This window comes from Orbicella faveolata, unplaced genomic scaffold (assembly GCF_042242905.1).
Source record: "Orbicella faveolata isolate gen_17 unplaced genomic scaffold, um_ofav_v1 contig_46, whole genome shotgun sequence".
Taxonomy (NCBI): Eukaryota; Metazoa; Cnidaria; class Anthozoa; order Scleractinia; family Merulinidae; genus Orbicella; species Orbicella faveolata.
The window spans coordinates 7,902,505-7,915,000 of NW_028301576.1; the positions used below are offsets into that span (position 1 = coordinate 7,902,505).

Consider the following 12,496-nt stretch of genomic DNA (forward strand, 5'->3'; position numbering starts at 1 on the left):
ATCGACTTTTCAGTTTAACTAATCAGGCGCGTATTTTCTTCGCGCTATTTTGCAAAGAGGAATACAAAACGGTCAGCATTAGATTCCATACACCGAAACCACCCACCCCTCAACCTCAGCTGTTTTTTGTTTTGTTTTTTGGTTCTCAACTTTTACACGAAGATTTTAGATTTTTAGATTTTTTCATGCTTTATCTAACTTAGATATTTCATCTACTAAGTATAAGTGAAGAAAAACGATCTACAAATAAATATAATGATTGTCCCGTGTTGGAATCGAACCCGGGGCGTGACAACTCATCTTGCCACTACACTGCCAAGGCATCACAAGATATGTAAGCACACGTGCTATTTACGAAAATAGAGGTAGCATTTACGACATCAGAGGTACCATTTACAAAAATAGAGGTCATATTTTCGAAGAAAAAGCCATCATTTACGAAATTAGAGAAACCATATACAAAGACAGAGGCATCATTTACGAAAACGAAGGGGATCATAAACAAAGATGGAGGCACCATATACAACAATATAGGTACCAATGACAAAAACAAAGCCACCATCTACAAAAATGGAGACACCATTTACGAAAACGGAAGCACCATAAACAAAGATGGAGCTCGTAAAGAAGATATTAGAGCTTTTCAATTTTGGTGAGAATGTCAAGAAGTGGGTTAAAATCTTTTATGCTAATATTGAAAGCGCAGTAATGAATAATGGTTTCGCCACCAACCGGTTTAAACCAACAAGGGGGTTCAGACAAGGCTGTCCGCTTTCCCCGTATCTCTTCATACTTGGGGCCGAAATATTATCGAACAGACTTCGTCAGACAGTCGAAATCAAAGGGATTAATTTATTTGGAAACGAGATTAAAATAAGTCAATTTGCAGATGACACTAACTTATTCTGCGCAGATGTTACTTCTGTAGAACACGCTCTTAATACAGTGAGTAGATTTGGTGCCATCTCTGGTTTAAAATTAAACGTGAAAAAGACTAAGGCGATATGGTTAGGAAAGTGGTCAACGAACAAAACCAAGCCATTACAATTAGAATGGGTAAACCAACGTGTTAAAATCTAAGGGGTATACTTCTCCTATGATGAAAACAAGAACAAGCACTTTAATTTGGATTTAAAAATTCAGAAATTGCAGACAAAACTGGATTTATGGAAAGCAAGAAATTTGACCCTGTTTGGAAAAGTTTTGATCATTTAATCGCTCCGGCTATCACAAATAGTCGATACAGCGTCTAATGTCAATGTCCCAAATGAAATCAGATGTGCCATCAAAAATAAGTTATTCGGTTTCCTTTGGAACAACAAAAAAGACAAAATTAAGAGAGAAAGTATTTATCAAGACTATGATAAAGGCGGAATTCGTATGACTGATGTCGATATAATGATATAGGCATTAAGACTTGCCTGGATCCCAACACTTTTAAATCCCGACAGCCATAATTGGAAATCAATACCAGACTATTTTTGTAAAAAACTTGGAGGATTAAATTTTCTGCTCAGATGTAACTATGACACAAAATATTCAGATCCTAAATTGCCAGCTTTCTACAAGGACATTCTATCCTTTTTTTCTGAAATTAAATCTCAGTACAAGTATGAACAGGGGCAGGAAACTGAACAATCCTTTTTAACAACAAAGCTATTTTAATAGGAGGGAAACCCTTCTTTCTTCGGGAATGGTTTTCCAAAGGAATTATTTGCATTAAGGACTTACTTAATGAAAATGGACAACTTCTTTCCTTTCAAGAGTTTCAAAGCAAATATGACTTAAGAACTAATTTCCTAAATTTTTATCAAGTAATTGACAGACACACCATGTTGTAAATAATGTTTGTATTTTGAAATAAAGCATGCCGTAAAAAAAAAAAATAAATAATAAAACAACAAGAATAATAAAAAAAAATAAACAAAGATAGAGGCACCATACACAACAACATAGGCACCATTTACAAAAACAGAAGCACCATTTACAAATTAAAAACGGAGGCACCATTAACAAAAAAATAGAGGTACCATTCACAAACCCAGAGGCACCATTTAGAAAATTAGAGGCACCATTTAAGAAAATAATGAAGGCTGAATTTTGGCGGTAAATGGCACCTCATAGACGTCAGCACGTATCGGCACATCTGAACTGCTGCGAGCAGCAATTGGATTGGTTGCTCATAGTAGCTTTAATCTGACTGGTCTGAAAGACAAACATCGTCCACCCAACCAACCATTGAAGACATAGTTCTGATATACCGACTAGGAGAAATTTTTTTTACAAAAAAAAAATAACTCAAAAATTGACCTCAGCGTTTCTCCTTGAATTATTGAAACATATCTAACCTTCCCAAACGCTTGAGAACTGCAAAGTTACTATTTAGAGAGTAAAATAGTCGTCCACCAAGTACGTGTAGGCGTGTGACATTTAGCAGAGCAGTGTAACCCCGACTTACGATCACCACGTTATTATGGCCACTTTATTTTGTCCCGGCGAAACGCCCATACATTTTCTCATGAGAGAGCCCCGTTAATTTTTTTTTCTTGTTTTTTCAAAACGTTTTTATACGACCCCAACCCTTCAAACCGTCCTTTGAGTGTTGTTATAATTATACAATCAGGTTTCAATTTTATTCAATTTCGGAGCTTTCCTTATTTAAAATATATTTTGTGTTAACAATTATTACATATTATAAACGTAACCCAAAAATTAAAATTCGCGCTAATTGTTAACGCCAAATGTAACATGCGTTTCTTTCGGTTTGAAATGACGAGGAACACTGGACACGAATATTGTCACGCCGTGTCCCTTGCTGCACTGCTGAAGGGTGAAATATTTTTCTGAAGTGTTCGAGGAAAGCAAAGAAGACACTGTTTACATTTCATCGTGAACCGGGTGAGTACGTTACTTATCTGACTAAAGTTAAACGTAGTGTTTTTTTTTTTTTTTTTTAGATCTGTATCTGTCTGTTAGCGGGCAACGTTCGAGCTCTGCCTTGGAGACTTTGTTTGGTGATCATCCGCCCCAGCAAAAAGGCAAATGAAGTAAAAATATTCAACTTTAGCTTATATTAAAGCACTCAATGTAATGATTTGTCGCGAAAGGTTTTGCGTAAATTGATTTAGTCCTGAGTTAATTTCTCGATAGAAAATTCTGACAGAAACGATTAGAATCATTACAGCAATAACAGTTTGCTGATAATGTTTCAAAAATGGATCAGTTGTTTCTACTTGTGCCAGGTAAAAACGAGTTTTAAAGAGCAAGCTTCATTATCATTCAGTGTTTTTATGATAAGTAACGTTTTCCTTCGAGAACGTTTCACCGTAGGACTCAGCCGTTCGTTACAGGGTTCCACACTGGATGTTACTGAGGCAACAAGCATGTTAACGTTGTGAAGGAACAGCTGAAAGATATGCGCAAGAATGCTAAAACAGCTTGTGGTACGCAGACATTAGGAAACAACACCAATGTTAGGACACCAGTCGCCTACTTTCGACGGACAATATTTCTTCCCTTCCTTGACAACTTGTTGGAGCAACTAAGTACCCGCTTTAATGGACTATCAGAAGCGGCATTGCTTGGACTGCTACTGATACCTGCCAACTTACAGCATGCAGCTTAACGAGTCTTCTCAAGAGAAACTTATTCAGCATTATTCCCCTGATCTACCGTCCCAAGCAGTGCGTCGCAGTATCTGGAGCTGTGGAAGTGCTTCTGGTATGTTATTCTGCGTTAATACTATACATGGGTTACCAAGTTTACAGTGAAACTGTGATAAGCTGAAAAAACCGATTATACCTTGTCTTGAAATATGTGTTAATTCTTGCTTTTATTTTTAGGAACAACGCTACCGTAAAATTCACGACACTGCAAGAGACATTGAAAGCCTGCAGCTCAAGCCTGTACCCCAATGTCCACGCAATTCTGCGCCTCCTGTTGATCACCCCAGTCACAAGTGCAACTGTTGAACGTAGCAACTCTTCACTGCACTTTGTGAAGAATGTTCATCGCAGCACCATGGGAGAAGAACGTCTAAATGCACTGTTGCTGCTCTTTATTCAAAAGACATACCTTTAAATTGTAATGCAGTTGATGACGAGTACGCCAAACGAAACCAGAGAAGGATGACATTTATCAATCCACTGCAGTGAGTTATTTCGATTAATACTGGGTGTATAAATGCAATGCAATGACTCTGTTAACAGTTCGCCTACCACTAACACTACGATTTTGCTTTGAAAATCGTTTTTATAAAATGCTCTTTAATTCTATCTTCCGAAACGTTAACGTTACTTTACTTTGCATCACGAATACGCCCACAATCATGTATGCTGCATCTCCTGAAAAGTGAAGTTTTCATTCGGGGGGGGAGGGTAGGGGACTCGGCCCCCTCTTTCTGAATTTTCTGCATCCGCCCCTGATACCAAGAATTTTGAAACAAAAAGAATTGTCGAATTTTTCACGACCACTAAATACGAGAGCCCTAGTCGCCTTTTGAAAGCTACAAGTCAAAGCGCATTTTGTTTTTCGCTAATTTAATTTTTTTCTCGGTTTCAGGACCCAATGTGCTGAATAACGTGTCTAGGTTTTGGCGTATTCAATTGCAGTAAAAAGTTACATAACATTTTCGAAATAGGATTAAAAAATTGTCGAGTAAGCGTACAAAAATCTGTGATTACCAAATAGGCGAGGCCAACTTTCGCATCTTCATTCGTCATGAGCCAATGATGGGCTCCTGCATTCGTCGTTGACGTACGGTCTTCGCTGTTCTCGCTTTTTTGAACTGGTCAGCAGAGTTTTCCGTGGTCAATGTTTACTTATAACTAAAGAGAATTACACCTGATACGAAAAATGGTTGCTAGTGAGAGCAACAATGCCGATAGCCTGCGTAGTAAGTGTTCCCGTTTTAAGAGCTTTTCCGCAGTCTGACCGTGCGTAAATTGGAGCGAGAGCAGAAAACCGACAAAGCAGGGGGTGGTGGGGCGAGCGAGGAAACGCTTGCCCGCAAACCCCTCAAGTTTGAAAAACCCGTTCGCCCAAGAACGGCGTTCCTGATTGGTGCAGCGTGGTCATCTTGATTGTCAAGTGTATCAAGTTCGCTTGAATGATTCCAGGAATAACTCGAGTGTGACTCGCGCAATGCCACGAATTTTAGAAGCCGGTGACTTCTTGTGTTTTCCCTGCAAAGGCGTATTAAGGGCCTCTTCATATAAGCCCGGTCAACCGGGCTGGCTCGGTTTCCGAGATCTCGCCTCGGCACTCTTTCCTTCGTAAAAATTTCTATGTGTTCATATGAGAAGCCAGGCTGGCCCGGTTACCGAGATCTCGGGTTTTGCGTCCGAGATCTCGGTAACCGGATGAAAATTTTCCCATATGAATACTCCAGCCCGGGCAACCGGGACGCAACTTTTTAGACGAAATAGCTTCGCTTTGCCAACATAGCGGCTAAAATGACATAATTTTTGCCTTGTATGTATTTCCATTTTAGGAGTAGGTGAATTAGCTTTATTAGTAAAGTTACAAGAGTCCACAAAGCTGCGACAGCCGCGAACGATACAAGTTTATGTTCCACCATTTTGGTTGTGTTTCTTGGATTTTATCCCGGTAGACCGGGCTGAAATTTCCCACATGAACAGACAACAAAATTCGTCTCGGTAACCGAGCCAGCCCTTATATGAGGAGGCCCTTACTCGTGCTGACAATTTTCAACCAAAGGCTCCCGATTTCCGGTCGGTTCTATAATTCAACGGCTATAAGTATTTTTCTCTCAGCAAGAGAATGAAATGACCGTCAAGCTAATGAGCGGTTGAAGTTAAATCACAGGAAAAGCTGGTCTTAGGCCGAACATTTGATTTTAATATTATATTGCCCTCCAAACGAGTAAGTAGATAGCACTATTATGATTTTAGCAACTTTGCCGGTCAAACTAAAGCTATAAAAGTGCGCGGTAAATTGATCCGTTATTTGATTTTTGTAAACAAACTTGCAGTCAAATTTTTCCACATTATGAACAAACAGAAAGCATTTCTTCCCTTTATTTCCGAACACTTGGGGCTAGCGCCGTTCTGGCACCCCTGAAAAATATATTTTAGCGCTCGGGGACAAGTTGTCAATCAATATATGAACTCAACCGTGAAAACCAGTTGGAGTTTTTCAGAATCGAGGGTTTTGCGGGCAAGCATTCCCTCTCTCCCCTAACACCCCCTGCTTCGCCAATTTTGCTCTCGTTCCAATTTAAGCGCGGCCAGAATGCGGAAAAGCTCTTTTGTACGGAAATGCTTGATACACAGGCTACAATGCCGATCAACTGAGTAGCCAATTCGTGGCACCCCGTGAAAGTGGTCTCGGTTGATCGCATACACGTTATAGGGCTGTCAATCAAGAGGTAAACATTTAGTTCCGGCGAAAACGTAAAACCGCTATTTTTCCGCCAATATTTAGTCTTTTTCAAAAACATTGGTCAGATACTAGAAATTACTCTTCGACCATTACTTTGACCCAAAAATCCAAATTTGAAGAAAATTGCCGATTTGAGGGTATGCGGTAACCTTGATAGTCATAATTGAGAGCCCAAAAGGGGGGACCACTCCAAATTATCGACAGAAAAGTCCAAGCAACGAAAATGCCGATTTGTCCAGATGTGAGGATAGTGCCGAATCAGATAATGAGTCATATGATGGCGAGAATAGTGACGATTTGTCGTCATCGCTAATATCGATGTACACTCAACTGCCCGTATGCTAGTCTGAACTTTTGTATCAGATGAGCATATAGAAGACGTGACGGTACAAGCAACTGTATAAAACGAACAAAATACAAACCAAAAAAAGAAAAGAAAACAGAACAAAACAAAACAAAAACAAAAAAACAAAAAATAAAAAACACCAAAAAATAAAACTTAAAAAACGAGCAAAGCTTTTAAACTATAGATCAATAAGGAAAGGGAACAGGAACAGTAGAAAATCCTGATCCCCTCATCCTAAAAATCAACCCCCCCCCCACCCCCCACAATCCTCGGACACCCCTCCGGCGATAAATAACGACCAGTCCCTAATGAAGTCTAAAAATAAACATTAGATTAAAAATTGACGTGAAGAGAATGCGATCCTGAAAAGATAAGTCTTCACAGTCGTCTTGAAAGATTGAATAGTACTTTTACATCGAATACTAAGTGGCAGAAAATTCCACAGGTGTGGCGCGAAAAAAGGAAAGAAAATGACAAAAAGGAACGAAACGACAAAAATAATGCATTTCATAAGACAATTAGAAGTTTAAGCATTTAAACTGTGGTTAATGAGCTCTGTAGTCTACATCATAGCTGTCATCTAAGGTTTTCACCAGTTCTGTTATCTTCCCCCTATTAGCCATTGTGCAATAACCTTAGGTCAATGTCCAATGCAACGCAATCGTTTTACCATATGGGAAATCATACGACAAAGCTCCCAGTGATTTTTCACCATGTTCTCATGTGATTTCAGCGTGCTATACCCCTCCCAACTCCTCCAATCCCCAGTTAGTAAAATCCCACTGTTTTCTGACCCTGTCCCAGTTGTGAGCTAGTATTCAAGCTAGACCGTTCTCCGCTTTGCTCTCCCTCCCACCCTATATTGGTAGCTTTGTCCTTTCCCATCTTTTTCCTCCATGCGGTTGTAATTACCTTTCGTGAGAAGGTGGCTTTCGCCTGCTGAACCTTCTCAGTTTATTCACCGCCACGTTCTATTTGTTATATTGTGTGTAAACCATAGCTGCTTAGTCAATAAAGGTTTTTTGGAGACAGGGAAGTGCAACCTAGGCTGCACTTTGCCCCACAGTAAGTGCCATGGCCACCCTTGGAAATAGGTCCGGATCTCTCCAGGATGGTGTCGTCGTACCATCTGAACTATTGTCCTCCCAGAGGGGCACCTCCTCTTCTGGTCCATCTTATGTTACCCCCAACGAAATAGGTCCGGATCTCTCCAGGATGGTGCCATCGCACCATCTGACCTATTGTCCTCCCAGAGGGGCACCCCTCTTCTGGTCCCCTTAGTAACATAGGCTCCCGTAGAGACGCCCGGCGCTACTCTAGGGGAGATAGGCTCTGTCTTCCCTGCCACCCATGTTTTGCCACCATAATCAGTGTTTTGTTTCTGTTTTCCTGCATCTAACCAGCAAAAGGGGAGGTGGAGGGGGGAGGGGGGGCTGCAATGTTGTTACCCATATAAATATCCTCGCTGGTACAGGTACTGGGTGTGGCTTTAATAATTTATACTAAATTGCACACCAGCAGGGTCTCATTAAGGTACTTAGTTCAGTGTTTATGTATTTAGTCACAATCAATGCACCTGTTGCGAGAAAGGTTTCCTATGACCGCTTGCGACAATGTCGAAAGGTGCTGTGGGTAGTGTTAGCTTCCTGTTGTTGATCAAAGTTTCGCGGTGTTTCACACGCACGCTCAGCTTACGCTTCTTTGTAAGAAAATCATTCTCAAAACAGCCGTATTCGCATGAAACAAGAGAAGGTGAAGAGTAATAGAGTTAGTCATACTCCCTAGGTAATCCCTCTCAAGTTATTTTTAGAGACAATAACCAGGTCTCCCGCGGATAAAAGCTACCACTCGTGTAGCGAATTAGGTTCCATTTTACCATGAAGCGAACATAACTAAGTCAATATTGGTATATAAACAGATTTTAGGAAATGCCTGCCTTATCTTACCCAAATGCTTATTAGGAATGAAGACGTGAACGGAAGAACGAACAGGCATGGTCAATTAAACCTTGACTACTCCCAATTCAAACGAGAGTCTGAGGGTGGAAGGTCTGTCTCAGTATCGACTAGCCGCCTCTGGAATATTATGCCTGCCTATATCAAAAACCAACCTAACCTTAACAGCTTCAAAACATCCATTTTTAAACATTTTATGGACAGTTATAAGGAATTGGACCATTTTATCATGCAAATTTTTAATTTTCTTGTGTTGTTGGACTTGATCCAATGCTTTGCTTTTTAATATTTCAGTGTATCTCTTATCTCAGTTCTTTTTTTATATAATCATTGTATATTTGAGAATCAGTTTCTATATTTTTGATTTTTAACACGTAATCTTTTTTATTCTGTAAATACGTTGATATGAGCGCCACTGGTTTTTCAGTGATTACTTTTGTGTGCTACCCTCGTAAATAAAGTTGATTATTGTTATTGTTATTACTACTACTACTACTACTACTACTACTACTACTACTCCTACTCCTACTCCTACTCCTACTCCTACTCCTACTCCTACTCCTACTCCTACTCCTACTCCTACTCCTACTCCTACTTCTACTACCACCGCCACTGCCACCGCCACCGCCACCGCCACCACCACCGCCACCGCCACCGCCACCGCCACCGCCACCGCCACCGCCACCGCCACCGCCACCGCCACCGCCACCGCCACCGCCACCGCCACCGCCACCGCCACGACGACGGCGACGACGACGACGACGACGACGACGACGACGACGACGACGACGACGACGACGACGACGACGACGACTGCTACTACTACTGTGCGACGATGTAAAAAACCGGGAATGATCTAACAACAGGCTTGAGACTATTTTGCGAACGAGTTACCAGCTATCCTCTCTAGCACGGAAGACAATCGGAAGCATAATCAAATGAAAGTCCCCAATTTTATTAACTGAAGGAAGAAGAGCCTTTTGTCACAGCTATTCTTGTGTATTAGGAATTATGTAACTAACAATTCGCGAAGAAAAAAAAACATACGTTAAGTACATTGGAAATAATCTCTTGGATTACACTATTTAAGGTGGCTCAAAACAGTTACTAGCTCTTAGATTGACGTTACAATCATGGTATTAAAAAGACTGCCCAATCATTACCGTTACCTAATATTTTTGGAAATTTAAGGTGGCTCTGAACCCTATGTACAGATTTTTTAAAAAAACTTTGCCAAAAGTTGCGTCTTATCATGCTTATTAAAATTTGATAATATTAAAAAATTTCACCGCGCAGTTTTTGAATTATACGCCCCTAAAGCAGTAATTAAGGGTGTTTTTAGCAGGTCATACTGTTGCTGCGGTAACTATTGTATCACGAAAATGATAACAACGTGTCCACAAATGATTGGGCAGTTTTTTTGATACAATGATTGTAGCATCAAGTGATAAAGAGTAGCTATAATGACCTATCCAAACCTAACTGCTGGAAACTGTTTTGAGCCACTTTAATATATAAACAAAATAATAAAAATGCGTTGAACGGAAAGTGCTTAGGGTGTGACTCCTAAAGTCGACACTGAACATTTTTATACTACAATAAAAAAGTTTATATTTTACATAAAACTTGTTTAAGCTGTGACCCTTCTGAAAGTCGACAACTAAGACATGTAGAACACAAAATTAATAATAGGTTGTATTAATAACTACTTGTTAACCGAGAGTGAGGTCTTAACGGGAAAATCTCAAACCGAGACCTTGCCATATTGACCGAGCGTTAGCGAGGTCAATAAGGCAAGGCCGAGGTTTTAGATTTCTTTGTAAAGACCGAACATTCGAGGTTAGCACGTTGCTTATTATACGGCTTTTGCTTTGTTTTATGCAGGCCGGTAATCGGCCCGTGGACATTACGGGAGAGTAATGCCCTCGAATTAGCCAATCAGGGCGCGCGTTATATCGGCCACAAACATAAGCCATATAACAAATATGTTTAATCAGTTACCGTAGCCTCTTGGCGTGTGGGGAGCAAAGATGAACCACTTCGGGACAGGATGTGATAAACGATGCCTGGAAGGTGGGGTAGGGGGGTAGGGGGATTCTAATCTTGAATTTTTCAACTTGAATAAGGAGAGACTGGACCCCAACCTTAGATCCACCACTGTTAACTAAACAACAAAAGCTCTGTGGTTTTCAGTACGGTAGAAGTATCCAATACAATTGATATGTATTGTTTTCAGGAACAAGTTCCACACAAAAACAAATAAAGAAACGACACCGGCAATGTTGCATGGGATTAGAAAAAGATCAAGAGCTGAAAGGTGTTAAAATACTCGTAAGAGAAAGCAAGCGGCAATTATAAGGAATTTGTGTTAGCAGCGCAATATTTTTCGGCCAAATCTCTCCGACTTACTTCACATAAAGCTTTAAATAATACATCGTAAGTTGCAGTCGAGGCATGTTTTCGCTTCCAGTACAACAACATTTGATAAGCCTTTTCTTCCAGTTCCTCGTTCTCCGTATGGAATTTGGTAAGCAAGTGTTCATCAATTTCAAGCTGACGACCAAGCGATTTCCAGTGTGAACCAAGTTCCTGTGACAAGTTAAATGCCTCCTTACGAGTCAGTGTGTGATCTCTAACTGCAACTACAAAGTTAAGAGAATAACGCGAGTCAATCAAAGGAAGGTGTGTTAAAGATGCCCTCATTGCAGAATGAACTGAACGGAAGGTCAAATCCGACGAATTCTGTGGCGCAAAAGTATGAAAATTTTAAAGTTGTGGTAGCTGTTACAGTCAAACAAATTGTTCTTTTGATGGAAACGCGCGCGAGCAAGTTGCTTAGTTTATTTCATACTTCGTGGTTACGACTTATTGCGATTTCCAAAATGTTTCAAGTGCTACTGCAGGTTTGCCAGTTTCTACGACTTATTGTGATTTCCAAAATGTTTCAAGTGCTGCTGCAGTATTTTGAGGATATAGATTTGCCAGTTTCTATGTTGAGAAGCCACACAGCAACTAGAAAGCGCTTCTCGATCGCGTGAAAAAAAGCTACACCAGTTCTTCAAGGCGTAAACGACGAACAAATAGTGGTATCAGACAAAGATATCGCCTCATGTAAGGGAATCCGGAATCTGGAATCCAACATATTCTTGCGTTTGAAATTCGGAATCCAGGGTTTTGGAATCCGCAATCCAGCGTCTGGAATCTGGAATATACAACCACAGATATAATCCGGAATCTACCTTCAGAGTATCAAAAAACCGAAAAAAAATATTTCGTATCTTGGAACTGTTGTTTACGTGTGCAGATCCATATAGACATACTGACAATCGGTTGACACAGCGGTCAAGCTAGTCTTTGATCCTCTCGATAGGCACCATGCTTTATTTGTTAATGATTAATATTTTTGTCTAGTGCCTTTTTGACATTTCTGAGCTTGAAGTTAGTCCAAAGTTCGTAGTGTCTCTGAACTGTCAACACTGTTTTTAGGAAGTTGTTTGGCACCATCAGGAGCCATAACCAGGAACGGAGACCGTAAGTCTTGGGATCCGCGCGCACTTATGATATGGGACAATTTTTCTATTTTTAGAACAAATTGCACCACCCTGACGACATATATCCGCGCGGATCCACGCACATGTCGTGGGTTCTCGCGTGGATGTTGTCACGTTGCGTGATCAAATGGTGAGTGTTGCGAGATTCTCTTGCGGATTTTTCACACCGATGGCAGGGAATAAGGCAGGGAGTAAGAACCAGGGCTCTTCTATGTAGTTTTATGTTCTGAGCTATTGGAAAA

At 40.5% G+C, this 12,496-nt stretch overlaps 1 protein-coding gene across 2 annotated transcripts in view; it reads right to left on the reverse strand.

The window, feature by feature from the left end:
- Positions 1-9,637: 9,637 nt before the first annotated feature.
- LOC110053949 (uncharacterized) overlaps positions 9,638-12,496 on the reverse strand; it is a 111,756-nt gene continuing 108,897 nt past the window's right edge. For both annotated transcript variants that reach the window (XM_089276973.1, XM_089276972.1), the window contains one exon: positions 9,638-11,345. In XM_089276973.1, coding sequence (XP_089133099.1) covers positions 11,056-11,345 — 290 coding nt within the window. In that variant the 3' untranslated portion in view covers positions 9,638-11,055. The remainder of the gene's footprint in view (positions 11,346-12,496) is intronic.